Consider the following 17,442-nt stretch of genomic DNA (forward strand, 5'->3'; position numbering starts at 1 on the left):
CCAGTGATGCTAGTGTTAAAGAACTTGCCTGCCAATGCAGGACATGCGGAGACAGGGGTTCGATCCCTGGATTGGGAAGATCCCCTGGAGAAGAGAATGGCAACCACTCCAGTATTCTTGCCTGGAGAATCCCGTGGACAGAGGAGCCTGGCAGGCTACAGTCCATAGGGTCACAAAGAGCTGGACATGACTGAAGCGACTTAGCATGCGTGCATCCTTGGCACATCAGACAGTTCTCTGATCAGAACAGTTCTCTGATCAGAACTCAGGCATCCACACTGTAAGCACCAAATCCTAACCATTAGACCACCTGGGAACTTCTCGATCTTTTCTCTATTGAATTAACACCTTTGGTATATCTCAATTAATCATGTATGCATGGATTTATTTCTGGATCCTCTATTCTATTTCATTGATCTTATCTGAATCTATCCTTATGCCAGTTCCACTCTGTCTTACTTACTGTAGCTTTCTAAGTGGGTCTTGAAATCAGGTAGCATAAATCCTCTAACTTTGTCCTTATTTTTCAAAATTGTTTTAGTTCTTCTGAGTCCTTTGCATTTCCGTATCAATTTTAGAATCAACTCATTGATTTCTGCCCCCCTAAAATCCTGCTTGGATTTTGCTTAGGGTTATGTTGAATCAATAGATCAATTTGAAGAGAATTAACATCTTAATATCGAGTTTCCCTATCCATGAACATGGTATATATCTCTTCATTTATTTTGTTCTTAATTTCTCTCAGCAGTGCTTTATACTATTCTATGTACAGGTCTTGTACACATTTTGTAGAACTTTTCCCTTTCTCTTATTTTTGATGCATTGTAAATGATATTTTTTGAAAATGTGATTTTCTAATTGTTTGTTGCTAATTTATAGAAACACAAATTATTTTCATATATTCACCTTGTATTCTGGGATCTTGTTAAATTCACCTATTAGTTCCAGCATTTCTATAGGCTGCTTAGGATTTTTTTTATGTTAACATGAAAAAATTTCCTCACAAGCAATATATTTTAAAGGCAGTTTTACTTTTCCTTCACAGTTCGTGCTTTTTCTTTCCCTCTTGTTTTGTTATACTCTTTAGGATTTCCGGTATAATGTAGAAGATAATTCATTTGACTTTTGAGGTGGAGTTATATGATTCTTTTTCTCTGCATTTTGATTCTCTCCCATCACACACTTATCAACAGAGAGATCCTCTGAAAGCTTGACCTGAGCTGTTTAAGCAGCCCCAGTGGTTCTAGTCTGACCTCTAAAATATGAAACTGTCCATACCTCTCCAACTATACCTGCCTCTTCTCTCCTACAGGAAGCCTCTGTTTCAGCCAGTCTGACCTGGGAAAGGAGCCTCCTTTCCCAAGTTTTGCCTTTATTGTTCCCTTCTTCTGCTTATCTTATTCCTCTATACTCTCCAGGGTCCATCTTGAAGACCACCCCCACCCTGTCCCACAGAAAACCCTTCTGTGACCAACACTCAGAGTACCATTCTTTTTTTTTTTTTTTTTGCAGTATCTGCCGTTCTGTCTGCCATTCATTGAGCACTTCCCTGTGCCATCATATCACTTAGGAACCACAGCTTCAGACTATAGGCTCCTCTAGGATAGAAAATGTACCTGCTTCCGGTCTGGTTTCACCACACTCAGTCTAAGGCCTGGTTCTCAATGGCAGGGGTGTTATTTTGTGCCGCCTGGTTTTTTATGTGCTTTTGTGCAAATGAAAAAAAAAAAAAGTACCCCTTCCTCTGGCCTGATACAGCTCTATTCCAAAGGTAAAGCTGGGTAAATAAGAATTCAGGCTAGATTTCAACTCCTTCTTGTTCCTTCTGCTGGCCACCTTCAAAATCTGCATAGCCATATGGGTTAAAGGGAGAGGAAGAATTAATACATTCCCCTTAATAAGAGAACAAATGATTCTATATATGGGTATTTTATACATAAAGATATTGAGTCTCAACAAGGTTTGTCTCACCCAAGGACCCAGCTAGGAATGATAGAAACTACGATTTGGCTGTATATTGTCACCCTGCTTATTTAACTTCTATGCAGAGTACATCATAAGAAACGCTGGGCTGGAAGAAGCACAAGCTGGAATCAAGATTGCTGGGAGAAATATCAATAACCTCAGATATGCAGATGACACCACCCTTATGGCAGAAAGTGAAGAGGAACTCAAAAGCCTCTTGATGAAAGTGAAAGAGGAGAGTGAAAATGTTGGCTTAAAGCTCAACATTCACAAAACTAAGGTCATGGCATCCAGTCCCATCACTTCATGGCAAATAGATGGGGAAACAGTGGAAACAGTGTCAGACTTTATTTTCTTGGGCTCCAAATCACTGCAGATGGTGACTGCAGCCATGAAATTAAAAGATGCTTGTTCTTTGGAAGGAAAGTTATGACAAACCTAGACAGCATATTAAAAAGCAGAGACATTACTTTGCCAGCAAAGGTCTGTCTAGTCAAGGCTATGGTTTTTCCAGTAGTCATGTATGGATGTGAGTCAAGTTGGACTGTAAAGAAAGCTGAGTGCCAAAGAATTGATGCTTTTGAACTGTGGTGTTGGAGAAGACTCTTGAGAGTCCCTTCAGTCCCCAAGAGAGACTCTTGAGAGATCCAACCAGTCCATGCTTAAGGAGATCAGTCCTGAATATTCATTGGAAGGTCTGATGCTGAAGCTGAAACTCCAATACATTGGCTACCTGATGCGAAGAACTGACTCATTTGAAAAGACTCTGATGCTGGGAAGGATTGGAGGCAGGAGGAGAATGGGACAACAGAGGATGAGATGGCTGGATGGCATCACTGACTCGATGGACGTGAGTCTGAGCGAACTTCGGGAGTTGGTGATGGACAGGGAGGCCTGGCATGCTGCGATTCATGGGATCGCAAAGAGTGGACACGACTGAGCGACTGAACTGAACGGGACTGAGCAACTGAACTGACTGATCGACTGACTGAGGATTTGTCTTGGGCCTTAATGGCACCCCACTCCAGTACTCTTGCCTGGAAAATCCCATGGATGGAGGAGCCTGGTAGGCTGCAGTCCATGGGAGCGACTTCGATTTCACTTTTCACTTTCATGCATTGGAGAAGGAAATGGCAACCCACTCCAGTGTTCTTGCCTGGAGAATCCTAGGGACAGGGGAGCCTGGTGGCTGCCATCTATGGTGTCACACAGAGTCGGACACGACTGAAGTGACTTAGCATAGCATTCCAGTCCCCAAAGTTCAAGGAAACAAGCCCTGCCTTTGTCTACGTCCTTCTTTGGTTTTGACATGAGTCCAGCACTCTATTTGTTTTCAAGCATTTTTCATATTCACAGTTATTTTTCAGCCTGAGATTAGCCACCTCTGCAATTTACTTCAAGACTGTTGTACCCTGGAGTGAATGGCTTTCTCCCAAAATAAAAGTCTCCAACTTAGACCCTCCCCATCCCTGCTGGAGTGTTACCAGGGCCTAGAAAGCAGAGAATAGAGGGAGAGGGCAAGGACTTTGGTATTACGTCAGCCTGAATTTCTTTTTTTAAAGTTGGTCATTAATAAGGACAGTGAGTTTATTTTAAAAAATATTTTTTAAGTCTTTATTGGATTTGTTTCAATATTTCTTCTGTGTTTTTTTTTTTTTTTTTTGCTATGAGACATGTGGGACCTTAGCTTCCCAACCAGGGATTGAACTTACATCCCCTATTATTGAAAGTCAAAGTCTTAACCGCTGGACCGCCAGAGAAGTCCAAGCCTGGATTTCAATTGCTACTTGGCAATTGACTTGCAGGGAGACTTTAGACTTCTCACATAGTCTCATCTGTAAAAATGGAAATAATAATACCTATCTTAAGATATTAGATATAGGTATGTGAGCACTCAGTAAAAGTTCTCCTTTGCCTTCCACTTTCCTGAGAGCAAGGTTGGTGTCTCATCTTAGGACCACACACAAGAAAACTGCAGCCTTTGTCAACAGAAGATTCTTGGTGATGTTTGTCAACCCCATGAGTAGAATTGCTTTTTCTCTTGACCTTAGGCAAGTCTGTTCCTATTTCTGAGTCTCATTTTCCTATCTTTTAAATGGGGATATGTGTGCGTGCATGCTAAATTGCTTCAGTTGTGTCCAACTCTTTGTGACCCTATGGACCATAGCCCGCAGGCTCCTCTCTCCATGGATTCTCCTGGCAAGAATACTAGAATGAGTTGCCATGTTCTCCTCCAGGAGATCTTCCCAACCCGGGGATCAAACTGGCATCTCTTACATCTCCTGCACTGGCAGGCCAGTTCTTTACCTCTAATGCCACTTTGGATGCCCTTAAATGGGGACAGCACTACCCAAATAACTGTAAGAAGAACTATGATTTACTGAATGTTTACTAGGTATCAGGTACTACAGTGATTTATGGGCGTATTTTCATTTTCATCATAATAGGCCTATGAGGCCAGGGCTATTAATATCCCCAAGGTCTCAGAAGAGGACACTGAGGCCCAGAGAAGTAAAGTCCACGAGTCAGCCAGCTGCTGAGTGGCAGAGCTGGGATATAAATTCTGTTTTTCAGTACTCCAGACCATGATTTCTCAACCAGATGACATTTTAAGCCAGGTAGTTCTTTGCTGTAGGAGACAGTCCTGTGTACTATGGGATGTTTAGCAGCATCCTTGGCTCTACTCACCAGATGCCAGCAGTACCCATCACCCAGTCTGACAACCAAAACTGTCTGCAAACATTGCTAAATGTCCCCTGTGAGCAAAATCACCCTTAGTTAAGAATCATTGCCCTAGGCACTAGATCCCAGTGTTTTTTCTCTACAATAAGAGCAAGCCAGGGAAACTTCTTTCCCTTCAAGTTTTCAGTAAAGAAAATAAGCTGCAGATAGCTATTACACGAATGCTAATACTATTTCATATTTTACAGCCCACTTCCACTTAGAAAGTGGTTTTTCACGCACTAGTTTGTCTGAATATTCCAGGGGAGACAGCACACACACAGAAGTGTCTAACACTGCATCCAGCACTTATTAGGTAAAATCTTGGTTTTCTTTTATTGGCTAGATGAAACAATGGAGGTTCAGGGAGATTAAGTGACTGTCCCAGTGTTACACAGCTAGTAAGGGGATATTGTTATTTGTTATATTGATTAGCCAGTTAACTGTATATTCAATTTTTGGACTTTAATCCTGAGTCTGCTTTCCTTGGGAGTTACAAGGCAAATCAGAAGGCTATATAGTTCAACTTCCTATTGTGTGGTATTCAATCCTGGATTAGCATTGCCAGATAAAATGCAAGATGGCTAGTTAAATTTGAATATCATATGAAAAATTAGTAATTTTTAAAATATGTTTCATGCAACTGTTCCTAATACCAGGGATGACAGTAGCCCTGGGACCCCCTCTGGAGAATGAAGAGCAGGGTGCAATTGGTCATGTGCTCAGAGGGGAGCACTCATATTCTAAGATATTAGAGGAAAGGCCTTCTGACCAGGCTTTCCCATCTACCTGAGACTGGTCACCTCTCTCATGGGAGGATTTGAGACTTTTAGGGGGAACCCAGCTGAGGCAGGGGTTGAGACAGTCTCTAGGACATTCAAAAATAGACATAGATGATGACAATGAAGTCTAATCAGTCAATATATGCCTTTTGAATACCTACTATGGGCCCAGCTGCAGAGGTGGGGGTGTCTCAGATGGTAAAGAATCTGCCTGTAATGCAGGAGACCTGGATTCGATCCCTGGGTTGGGAAGATCCCCTGTGGAAGGAAATGACCACCCCACCCATTGCAGTATTATACATGGTCACAGTTTCTTGTACTTCTTCCTGGTGCTTATCATAATTGCAATTGTATAATAACTGGTGTAATTATTTGTTTAATGTTTGGATTTTCTTTTATTCTCTTAGCACCATGACAGCTGGGACATGGGTGTTTTGTTCACTGATGTACCCCTAAAACCTAATGCAGAACTTGACACATAGGCAATGCCCAAGAAGTATTTGTTGATGAACAAATGTCTCTTCCAACCATAATTTTATAGAAAATCCCCTGACACATGCTTTCCTCCCTCCACACTCTAGCCCAGCTCAGAGAGATTAAAAAGCAGTCAGGATGGGTCCACTCTTTCTCTGAAACCTGGACCAGTTGATAGTGAATGAGAATCATCTGAGGGTGAAAAGACAGAGGCCCTTACTGTATCCACAGCCAGAAATGAATCCTTCTCCAACTAAACTGTGAAGTGCTAAGATATAACCTAATAAATACAGTATTTGGCTTACAAGTAAAGTGTTAGAAGATAATGAAGGCATTAGTAGAAAATCAAATATTAACTATGTAAGTGTTAGCTGATAACCAAGGAATTAATTTAAAACTAAGTTGTTAGCAGATATTGCTTAACCAATGACTGAGGTAACAGTTGTTTTAAAGTGAGATTTTTCCTAGGGGAACCCTTGCCCATTGGAGGGGGCTTGGGAACAGCAGAAAGCTGACAAAACCTAGGAATGAAGGTCTAGTCAGATCAGATCAGATCAGATCAGTCGCTCAGTCGTGTCCGACTCTTTGCGACCCCATGAATCGCAGCACGCCAGGCCTCCCTGTCCATCACCAACTCCCAGAGTTCACTCAGACTCACGTCCATCGAGTCAGTGATGCCATCCAGCCATCTCATCCTCTGTCATCCCCTTCTCCTCTTGCCCCCAATCCCTCCCAGCATCAGAGTCTTTTCCAATGAGTCAACTCTTCGCATGAGGTGGCCAAAGTACTGGAGTTTCAGCTTTAGCATCATTCCTTCGAAAGAAATCCCAGGGCTGATCTCCTTCAGAATGGACTGGTTGGATCTCCTTGCAGTCCAAGGGACTCTCAAGAGTCTTCTCCAACACCACAGTTCAAAAGCATCAATTCTCCGGCGCTCAGCCTTCTTCACAGTCCAACTTTCACATCCATACATGACCACAGGAAAAACCATAGCCTTGACTAGACGAACCTTTGTTGGCAAAGTAATGTCTCTGCTTTTGAATATGCTATCTAGGTTGGTCATAACTTTCCTTCCAAGGGGTAAGCGTCTTTTAATTTCATGGCTGCAGTCACCATCTGCAGTGATTTTGGAGCCCAGAAAAATAAAGTTTGACACTGTTTCCACTGTTTCCCCATCTATTTCCCATGAAGTGATGGGACCAGATGCCATGATCTTCGTTTTCTGAATGTTGAGCTTTAAGCCAACTTTTTCACTCTCCACTTTCACCTTCATCAAGAGACTTTTTAGTTCCTCTTCACTTTCTGCCGTAAGGGTGGTGTCATCTGCATATCTGAGGTTATTGAGAAGGTCTAGTAGGGACTGCAAAATCCCCAGGTGGACTCTAAACTTCTGTGGGAAACTGTTGGCTCATCTGTGGTTTTCCAGATAGGGTCTAGGCAGAGATGGAATGGAGCCAGTGCTCAAAATGCTTCCCATACAATTAAGTTTAACCTGCTAAGGGCCAAGCACTGTGCTGAGGAGAGAAGGGAAGGCAGTTACATAAAGAATGAGACTGTGGTAAATGAGCAAGTGAGTGATGTGTAAAAGGAAGGGTTTAAGGGGTTTGTGAAGGCTGTGAAGGGAGAGAGGTGTGTCAGGGAGAGGTGATGAGCTTAGTTCTGGAGACACTGAATTGAGGTGTCTCTGGTCATGCCCCAACAGGCAAGTGGATATGAGTCCACCGTAGATACAAAGAAGAGATTTAGGTATCATCAGGGTGTGGATGGTGGTCAAGATCTTGAGAAAAAATGAGATGGCTGTGGCAGAGCATATGAAGTGAGAAAGGGACCAGCCTAGAAGCCCAAGGAAGACCAACAGGAAAGAGTGGGCAGCAGAGGAAGAGTTACCAACAAATACCCAGAAGGAAGGTGCACTGGGAGAGATGGGGGAAACCAAGAGAAGGCAGGGGCAGGAAAGCTGAGGGAAGAGAATGTGTCAGGGAGAGGAGCAGTGCGGTCAGCAACGTCAGATGTGGCTGACAGGTCAAGCAGGGTGAGGTCAGAGATGTCCATTGAGAATGTGGTTCTGAGATGTTCATCACAAACATTTCTGTGACAGCTGGGTTTCCCTGTGTGTGTGTGTGTGTGTGTGCCCATGTCTCTACAGAAATGATCACGTGGCAAGCCAGAGCATGGGAACAGTGTGCAAGGACAGGCTGGAGGCCACCACAGGGTGGTTTGTGGTCAGCCCACAGAAAGCCTTCATTTACTCTAGGAGCTTTGGGGAAGGAATATTAAAGTAGGCTTTGAGGATTGTGAGCACAGATCAACCCTTTCTCTGTCCAATGGGAAAATGGAAGACAGCAGAAGGAACCATTTGCTCAGTCTGTGAGTCAAGGGTACAACCAGAACTTGAATCTGAGTCTCCTGCTTCTAGAAGAGTGACTTTGGAAGAAGTGGATATAAAATCCTCATTGGTCAATAAATTATAGATCAGTGACTTTGCTCATCACCTCAGTTTTTAGATGCCTCTTTTTTAGATTTATATAAAAGTGAAATACATATTTTACATACAAAATGTAAACATTAAAAAAATACCTAACAAAGAAAGCGAATGACTCCTGTTATCCCACCCCATGCCCTCACAGGCAACAACAATTAACAGTTTTGTCTACATCCCTCCCTCCCTCTCTCTCACGCTTAACATTGACATTTTTAATACAAATATTATTCTTGTTTATGCTGGATGTTTTGTGTGCATGCATGTGTTCATTATAACTTGCCTTTTTTCACTTTTGGACAACTTTCAGCACAGAAATTAATTTATCTGAACAACTGTACTAGTGGATCATTTGGTTTTGTGTCATAATTTGCTATAAAACCATACTGATGGACACAAGGTTGCATAAAGTTTTCACTATAATGAACAATGTGCATACATATTTGCACTGTTTGGGAGTCTTTTCAAAGGAGAAATGATGGAGCAAAGCGTGTAGACATTTTGTTTTAAAAGATACTGACAAGTCATCCTCTAAAACCCTGTACCAGTTTGTCCTGCCAACAGCTTATGTGAATGCCGATTTTCCCACATCCTTACCAACAGCAGGTATTATCATTTAACAAAATCTTTCCAACTTGAATGAAGCTGAACATCTTTTCATATCTTCATTATCCATCTCTATATTTCAGTGAATTACCTATTCATATTCTTTGCCTGTAATTGAAGTGTATTTTTGGTCAGTGAATTTCTTATCAGGCAATAATGATTGGTTTGATTAAAATAAGTTTGAGAAGACTTTGTACCAAATTGCTAAAAGTTTACCTCCAGGGACCAAGAGTACAGAAAATGAGGGAGATACTTTCATTTTTTATTTTGTATCATCTTGTATTATTTTACAATGAATTGTATTACTTTTGTAATTAAAAAAAAAAAAACACATGAAAACAGTAACAGCTACAAATGTTTGGCCTGGATTCTCATGGCTCTAAATTCATGTTGAGTTCAAGTTTTTATTGATCACAACTTATTTTTTGGTACATATGCAAAAACCATTTATTGAATGCCTCCTGGTTAGCTGGCACTGCCCTTGGCACTTTCATAGGCTTTTCTTCCTCATCCTCACAACAGCCCTGTGAGGTAGGAATTGGCCCTGCTTTATAGGTAGGAGATTATTGCTTGAAATGCTTCTATTTGCCACACATTCTCACGGGCTAGAGGTTCTTATCGGCTGGTGAGTCATTGGTCAAGAACTCTCACTGGTCAGGAGTTCCTAGAGGTTGCTCTAAGATTCAAATAATCAAGCTACTAGAATTTTCCCCCAGTAGGAGTGATGGGGTGGGGGAACAAGAGTGGAGGAGAGTCAGTGGTCTCTCCCTTTGTAGCACCATTTCAGTCTGCTTTGGTCACTCATGCACGGTCAGGGGAGGGGATGGGGGTGAGGAGGGAAAGTGGTTATAAGTCTTCTCGCTTCTTCAGGATGAGTTTCCTCACAAGCGCTGTAATCTGGGGCCTGATTTCCTCCACCGACACAGTTGGGTCCCAAGCTCCTATCACCTTTCCATCTGGGGCCACCAGGTACTTCCAGAAGTTCCAGGTAGGCTCCTTCCCAGAAGTCTCTAGAGAAAAGGAAGGAGAGCAAAGTGTGCTTCTCTGTGTCCCGTCTCCTGGAATTCCATTAGCGGTATCTATCTCTCCCTTGAAGCACTGGTTCTATTAGTTAGAATGAACTGCAGAACTTTTAAAGGTCCTGATGTCCAGTCCATACCCACAGACTACTTAAGGAAGAATCCCTGGGGGTAAGACTCAGGCACCAATATTCTCTAAAAGTTTTCCAGGAGATTCCAATGTGGTGCCTAGGTCGAGAACCATTGCTTTAGAATTATGTCAAGTGCCTGATAAGGCAATATCTGATCTTCCTTTATTAATGATCTCAGAGACTTCCCTGGCAGTCTAGTGGTTAAGATTCTGCTTTCACTACCGGGGGCACGGGTTCAATCCCTGGTTGGGGAACTAGGATTCTGCATGCTGCATGGTGTGGCCACAAAAAACCAAAAAGTTTTAATGACCTCAAACTACTGCATAGTCTGTAACCTACTCTCTGATTTAATCCTTTTTTTAGGAGTATTTTATTTAATTTATTATAACACTGTTTCATGTTTTGGTTTTTTGGCCACGAGGCATGTGGACTTTTAGCTTCTCCCACCAGGGATCGAACTAGCACTCCCTGCACTGGAAAGGGAAGTCTTAACCACTGAACCACCAGGGAAGTCCCTGATTTAATCTTAATGGTTCCCATATGTTAGTCCTTGGACTGGTTGCATCTGAATCATGGTGGTGGTGGTGGAGCGGGGGCTTATAATTAAACAGATTCTTGGGTCCTGCTTCAGTAGGTCTCAGGCTAATGTATTTTAAAGAGCTCCCCAGGTGCTTCTAAAACATGGCCAGGTTTGATCTATAACTATGGGAACTGGGAAGGAACTAATAAAAACACACGGGGGGTGGGGGTGGGAAATATTAGGACTGACCCACAGAGCAAAATTCAAATTGCCTCAAGAAGGGACCTTTGGTTTGCAACACTGCTGTTTGTCATTTACTCTTCCAGGTAAATGGGTTCTGGGGGAGGGCAGTGAGGGATATGAAAGCAACCAGAAGCATGGAGTGGGAGGTGGGAGAAGGCAAGAATGGAGCCCCCAAAGGAAGGGAAAAGCCTGAGAAAGGAAACAGGACTTAATGACAAGATTGGCTAATGACCCCATTTTGTGGTTCTCAGGCTTCTGGGAAGGGATCTGTTTCTCAAATACCAAGATCTTTTCTTTTTTTTGTTATTTTGGGGCTTTTTTTTTTTTTTTTGCCATGCCTGACAGCTTGAGAGAGCTCAGCTCCCTGACAAGGCACTGAACCCAAGCCCTGGAAGGCAGTAGAAGTGCTGAGTCCTAACCACTGGACTGCCAGGGAATTCCCAAGAGCTGGTATTTTAGCTTAGAAGGTTTACCTCCTGTGGTCTACAGACTGACTGCCTCTAACTCAGGACAGGAGATACCTGTCAGCCTTCTCCAGGAATGTGGTGTCCCCTGTTTGAAGCTAAAATCTGAGAGTGCAGTTTCCTTCTAGGAGCCCCTGTGGATGGTAACAGGAGCGGAGACAGGCCTGCAGAGTGACTCTGGGGGAAACTGCAAGGCATTAAGGGTGGAGATACTCTTAGGCAGGAATATTCTTCAGTTCATCCTCAAAGATTTGTGCTAGAATAGACCATCAACCCAGCTGCGGGCATCTAGAAGGGGCCCCAGGTCACCCAGCCAGCCAGTGGCTTTTGCTGCCCAGCCAGCTGGGGGACTCACCAGTCAGGTACTTGAAGGCAGGGTGGGCACCAGTGCCGGTGACTGCAATCTTGCTAAACATGGGGAAAGAGACACTGTATGTGCGGCGGGCAAAGCTCTCGATCTCCTTGTTGCTGTCGGGCTCCTGCTGGCCAAACTGGTTGCAGGGGAAGGCAAGCACATTGAAGTGGTGGGGCCCCAGGTCCCGCTGCAGCTGCTGCAGGGCCCGATAGTGCTGGTCTGTGAAGCCGCACTCGCTAGCCACGTTCACCACCAGGGACACCTGGGCAGCAAAGACAAAACCCAAACACATACACAACCCAGAGAAGAGGCACACGCTCTGACATGCCCACATGTGTGGCCCCTCAACAACGAAAGCATTCTCTCATATATGCAGGAACACAACGTATACACATGTAAATGATGCTCTCACATATACACAAACACATACACACAGGCACAAATGAAATCAGACATGCAGGGGCTTACAGAAACATAAACACTCAGAATAAGCACACAATAGACATCAGTGGGTCTGCCTATGGCCTAGGACACAAAGATACTTTAGTACTCATTACTCATGCCCACAAACACAGAAAGAACACCATCACAGAGAGAGGCACACATACTGGCGAACTCCCATCAGGAGGTGATACAGGAGACAAAGAAGGCAGACCTGGCTTTAATTTCTGGCTCAGTCAACTAGCAGTCATCATTCTATACTGGAGTCATCATTCTATTCTATATACCTGTTGGTCTCCCTTCTAGAATGTGAACCTGCTGAGGGCAGGAGCTACGTTCACTTCACTGGGGCTGAAACATGGAAAAGTCTTAGAATGTATGTGCTGAGTGAATGAGTAAATGTGCACATATAAATGATCACCTATGCAATGGGTACATAGATAGACATGGTTTTCCTGATAAAAGGATCTCACGAACCTCAGGGCAATCCTTTTTTGCTCTTCTCCTTCCAGCAAAAAAAACACCACTTCCTTCTGTCACTAGACTAACCTTTAAATAATAATTGCCTTATAACACATTTATTCATTGCCTTCAGGTGATAAATATAAAGCTGGCTGATGGAACTCGATTATATGACTGCAATTACAATTTTGGCACCAATGTGCTATATTTTTCAGCTTCTGGTTACATATTATTGCAGGATTTAAAATCTTACCCTGTATCTGGGCAGCCAAGTCCTATCAATCTGGCCACCTTTTAATACAAGTGGAAGGATTATACCAGTTGGCTCCATAGAGAGCCAGGGGCAGCTCAGGGCACTAGACATGCTCAGGCTGGGCAGGGTTTCTAAACCTCAGCACTACTGACATTTGGGGCTGGGTAATCTGTGTTGTGAGGTAGCTGCCCTGTTCACTGTAGAATGTTTAGCCATATCCTTGGCCTCTACCCACTAGCCGCCTAGTCTTACTAATCAAAAAGTCTCCTCCAGACATTCCTGAAAGTCCCCTGGGGAGAAAGATCACCACCAGCTGAGAACCACTGGGCTGGATGCTGAGAACCATTGAGCTGTAACTCCCTCACCCATTTCTTGGGGCCCCAGCCTGTGGCCATTTTGTCATCGTATGCCATATTGTGAGGCCCCTTTAGCTCCCTTCACTAGGTGGAGGTCTTCCTCTTTCTTCTCTGCTGGATCCCTGGGCGCTGAGAGCATTAAAGCTTGTATAACCTACATCTTGTGTGTCTGCCCATACTTTTAGAAAGAGGGAAATCCTACTTCTATTTCCATGCCTGAATCCAAAAAGCTTATCTTTAAAGTGACCAAAACACAGACATGCCTATGTGCTCAGTCATGTCCAATTCTTTGTGACCCCACAGACTATAGCCCACCAGGCTCCTCTGTCCATGGGACTTTCCCAGGCAAGAATACTGGAGTGAGTTGCCATTTCCTCTTCCAGGGGATCTTTCCAACTCAGGGATTGAACCTGTCTCCAGCACTGGCAGGCAGGTTTTTGACTACTGAACCACCTGGGAATTTCGAAAACACAGATACGCCCAAATACACACAGTTAATTTATATATATACATATATAAGTACAGATGCAAACTCATAGGTGTATGCAAAATAAATAAACCATTCACACTGGGGGGGTTTCCCTAGTGGCTCAGATGGTAAAGAATCCGCCTACAAAGCGGGAGACCTGGGTGTGATCCCTGGATTGGGAAGATCCCCAGGAGGAGGGCATGGCAACCCACTCCAGTATATTCTTGCCTGGAAAACCCCCTTGGACAGAAGAGCCTGGCAGGCTACAGTCCATGGGGCTGCAAAGAGTCAGACATGACTGAGCGACTAAGCAGCACACATACACTACACTCAGGCCTACACGTACATAACCTCACAGCATAGGCCAGGGAATTCCTGAGTGTCATGCACTCATCTACACTCCACACTGGTCTAAAGGACTGTCTCCCAGTTTGTGCCTGAGGACACAAGCCATTCAACTTTGCCCATGGCTATGTCTCCAGGGCACATATGGCTATGTCTCCCTGCAGCAGGCAGTAAGGAAGCCAGTGTTTTGTTTTGTTTTGTTTTTTTCCTAATTAAAAAACAAACAAAAAAAAAACCTGTAGTAAAATATACATAATGAGCCAGTAGCTGTTTGCAGGTGAAGGACTGACCATACTGCCAAAGGATCAGAGCAAACTTGGGTTAATTCATAGTATCATTTACAGCTTCCTGGCCTGACTGTTCCTGGTTTCCCTCTAAAGCTGGAGATTAAGACATGGGCTCTGGGAACTGGATTGCCTGGCCTCAAATTCTAACTCTACCTCTTAGCAGCTGGGTGACTTTCTGGATTTTTTGTTTTTGTTTTTAAATTTCTTTCTGATTGAATTCTAGGCCTCTCACTCCAATGCTTTTTAGGATTTACCAATGACCTAGAGGATGAAAACATTCAGAATTCTGGAACCACTTGCTGGGTAATTTTTTTCCAGGATTTCTGTTCCTCACATCCTGGATGCCTTATTACTTCTAAAAACAAACAGTCTGTGTCTCTTTTTGCCTTAGTACCTTTTACTATTAGAAATTACATGGTTCGTATCTCTGTTCTTTTCTTGTCTGTCTCCTCTCGACCTCATATAAGCTCTATTTAAATTGAAACTTGGCCACTTTGTTCACCGTTGCATCCCCTGTACCCTCAGGGCTGGCATGGTACTTAGTATATAGTAGGTGGTCAATAATAAATGAGTTAATGAGTAGCAGAGCTGGTCAAGTGTTAAACCTGGGGCTCTCTCTGATGAGCTGCACTAGTGGGAAGGGAAGGCCCGAGTGGGAATGGGTCCTGCTCTGACTGGCTGTTTCCCCGAGTCCTGGATGAGATTTCTGCTGGGGCCCAAGAAACACAAGTACATGGCACTCTACCAAGGGTTTCCACACTGCACGTCATTTGAACCTCACAATACCTTGGGGAGGGGGGGAACCTGGACAAGGGCTACTGTCCCCAGGACTCCCAGTATAATTGAGAATTTCAAGGGGTAGAGAGTACTTTTTTCATTGAAGATGGCCTTGCTCTTGGAAGATTGCTAACAGCCATTTTCTTGTGTGGTTCATCCAAACCTGGAGGCTGGGCCTACCTGTCCATTAGAGACCAACTCCTTATCCTTTCCACACACAGCCCCAAGTCTACCTTGAGAAATGAACTTGGAGGGCTCTTTGTTTCACACAGTGAAACATTTAGGTCTCTGAATAAAGTGTTTAAGGCTCCTTTTGATCACTCCCTACCCTCTTCAGCCTCATCTTTCAGCAGATGCTTTATATTCCTTCAAGCACAACGGCTTGAGGACTTCACTACCCCTCATCACCCTTCTTGCTGTTTATTTCTGAGCCTTGCTTCCCTGGTGGCTTAGATGGTAAAGAATCCGCCTGCAATGCAAGAGACCTGGGTTCAATCCCTGGGTTGGGACAATCCCCTGGAATAGGGAATGACTACCCACTCCAGTATTCTGGCCTAGAGAATTCCACGGGCAAAGAAACCTGGCAGGCTACAGTCCATGGGGTGGCAAAGAGACCGACTGAGTGACTTCCACTTGGCACTGACAGTTCTCTTTGCCTGAAATGCTCTTCTTGGTTTTGCTAAAACTCACTCTTGTTTCAAAGACTCACCCAGGCACAATTCCTCTCTCAAGCCCTCTCCGAGCTGAGATGCCCCCTCTGTAAGGAGGTAGCAATTAGACTGGATGACTCTTCCATCTCAATCTGAGCTGCCATCTTAAAAGTTTGCCTAGAGGAGACCACGGATGGGTGAGTGGTTCTCCTCCAGGCTCCCTGCTTTCTAGCGCTGTGTGACCCTCCATCTCTGGGTCTTAGTGTACTCTCCAAAACTGGGCTCTCCAAGTTTTAGAGAGTACTCTAAACTCTGTACTCTCCTCTGGGCTCTATTGCCTGATGACCTGAGGTGGAGCTGATGTAATAATAATAGAAATAAAGTTCACAATAAATGTAATGCATTTGAATCATCCTGAAACCACCCCACCCTCCCCACCCTCTGAAAAAATTGTCATTAATGAAACCAGTCCCTGGTGCTAAAAAGGTTGGGGACCGCTGCTCTAAAAGACGATGTGTAAGGTCCCGGTGCATCTGAAGTGATAACTTCCTCCGCACCGAGCTTTCATTTCCACAGTGTTCTCAATGCACTTAATATAGCCAACTCCCTTTGTTCCGGTCGCGGAAACTGGGGATGGGAGAGACAAAGGCTGCTACTGTTAATTTTTAAACCTGTGCGTGACAGGCTGCGCCCCGCTGCCCAAAAGCGCTGGGAGGGAAATCGGCGCGAGCAGCGAGAGTTTCGGGTTTCACCGCGCACGCCGGGCCGTGCCACGTAGTCATGGGACAGACCCGGCCGAGGATCTGGGGGCGCCACGCCCGGGGGGGATGCCGGGGTGGGGGCGGGGAGCCAGGGCTGGGTGACCGAACGACCCGAGCCCCACGGAGCCCCATCCGGCAGGGTCCTGGGCGCCCGGCTCCCGGGCCAGGGTCCGGCGGGGCGGCGCCGAGGCCCGGCGGGCGGACACTCACCGAGCCTCGGTACTTCTCCAGCGACACCAACTTGCCCCGGATGTTGACGGCCTTGAAGTCGTAGAAGTCCTGCTCCCGCGGCGCGCAGGCCGCCGCAGCCAGGAGCAGCCACGCCGCCGCCCGTGCCGCCACCATGACTCGCTCCGCAGCAGGCGGCGTGGCGAGGGCAGAGGCAGGGCAGGGGGCACGGGCGCAGCGGGGGCGGGAGGCAGGAGGGGGCGGCCCCGGCGCCACGCGGCCCTCCAGGCAGGACGCGCCCCCTTCTTCCCCGAGGGCGGTGGAGCGCCGGGCTCTGGACCTCGGTCTCCCCATCTGTACTGCAGGAGTGCTGGGCTCCGCGCCCCTTCCCCGACCCCAGGGCCGTGGTTTCAGGGTTCTGACCACTGAGATCCGAATTCGTTTCAATGAGGTTTCCTCTTGTTCCAGGATGCAGGGAAAGGGAGTGGAAAAACTTCATCTGGGAGCTCCCCTTCTGATTAGTGCCTTTGGCTGGTCGCTTCACCTTTCTGGGCCCCAATTTTTCATCCGTTCCCTTCCTGACCCACCTAGACAGGACAGGATGATAGCAATAGAAAAATGGATGTGAAACGTTTTGAATGGTGTCTGTGAACTTTGGGTGGATGAATGAACATTCCCTAAAAGTGATGGGACAAAGAAGACAAGCTGCTGCTG

The 17,442-nt window shown here is 45.1% G+C and overlaps 1 protein-coding gene across 1 annotated transcript; it reads right to left on the reverse strand.

Moving 5' to 3' along the window:
• Positions 1-9,268: 9,268 nt before the first annotated feature.
• Positions 9,269-17,018, reverse strand: GPX7 (glutathione peroxidase 7). The gene is made up of 3 exons (XM_070368047.1): positions 16,771-17,018; positions 11,760-12,021; positions 9,269-10,037 (listed from the first exon to the last, which is right to left on the reverse strand). Exons 1-3 carry the CDS (start codon positions 16,903-16,905, stop codon positions 9,874-9,876), a joined length of 561 nt encoding a protein of 186 aa, XP_070224148.1. The 5' UTR covers positions 16,906-17,018; the 3' UTR covers positions 9,269-9,873.
• Positions 17,019-17,442: the final 424 nt, after the last annotated feature.

Source organism: Bos mutus, chromosome 3 (assembly GCF_027580195.1).
Source record: "Bos mutus isolate GX-2022 chromosome 3, NWIPB_WYAK_1.1, whole genome shotgun sequence".
NCBI lineage: Eukaryota > Metazoa > Chordata > Mammalia > Artiodactyla > Bovidae > Bos > Bos mutus.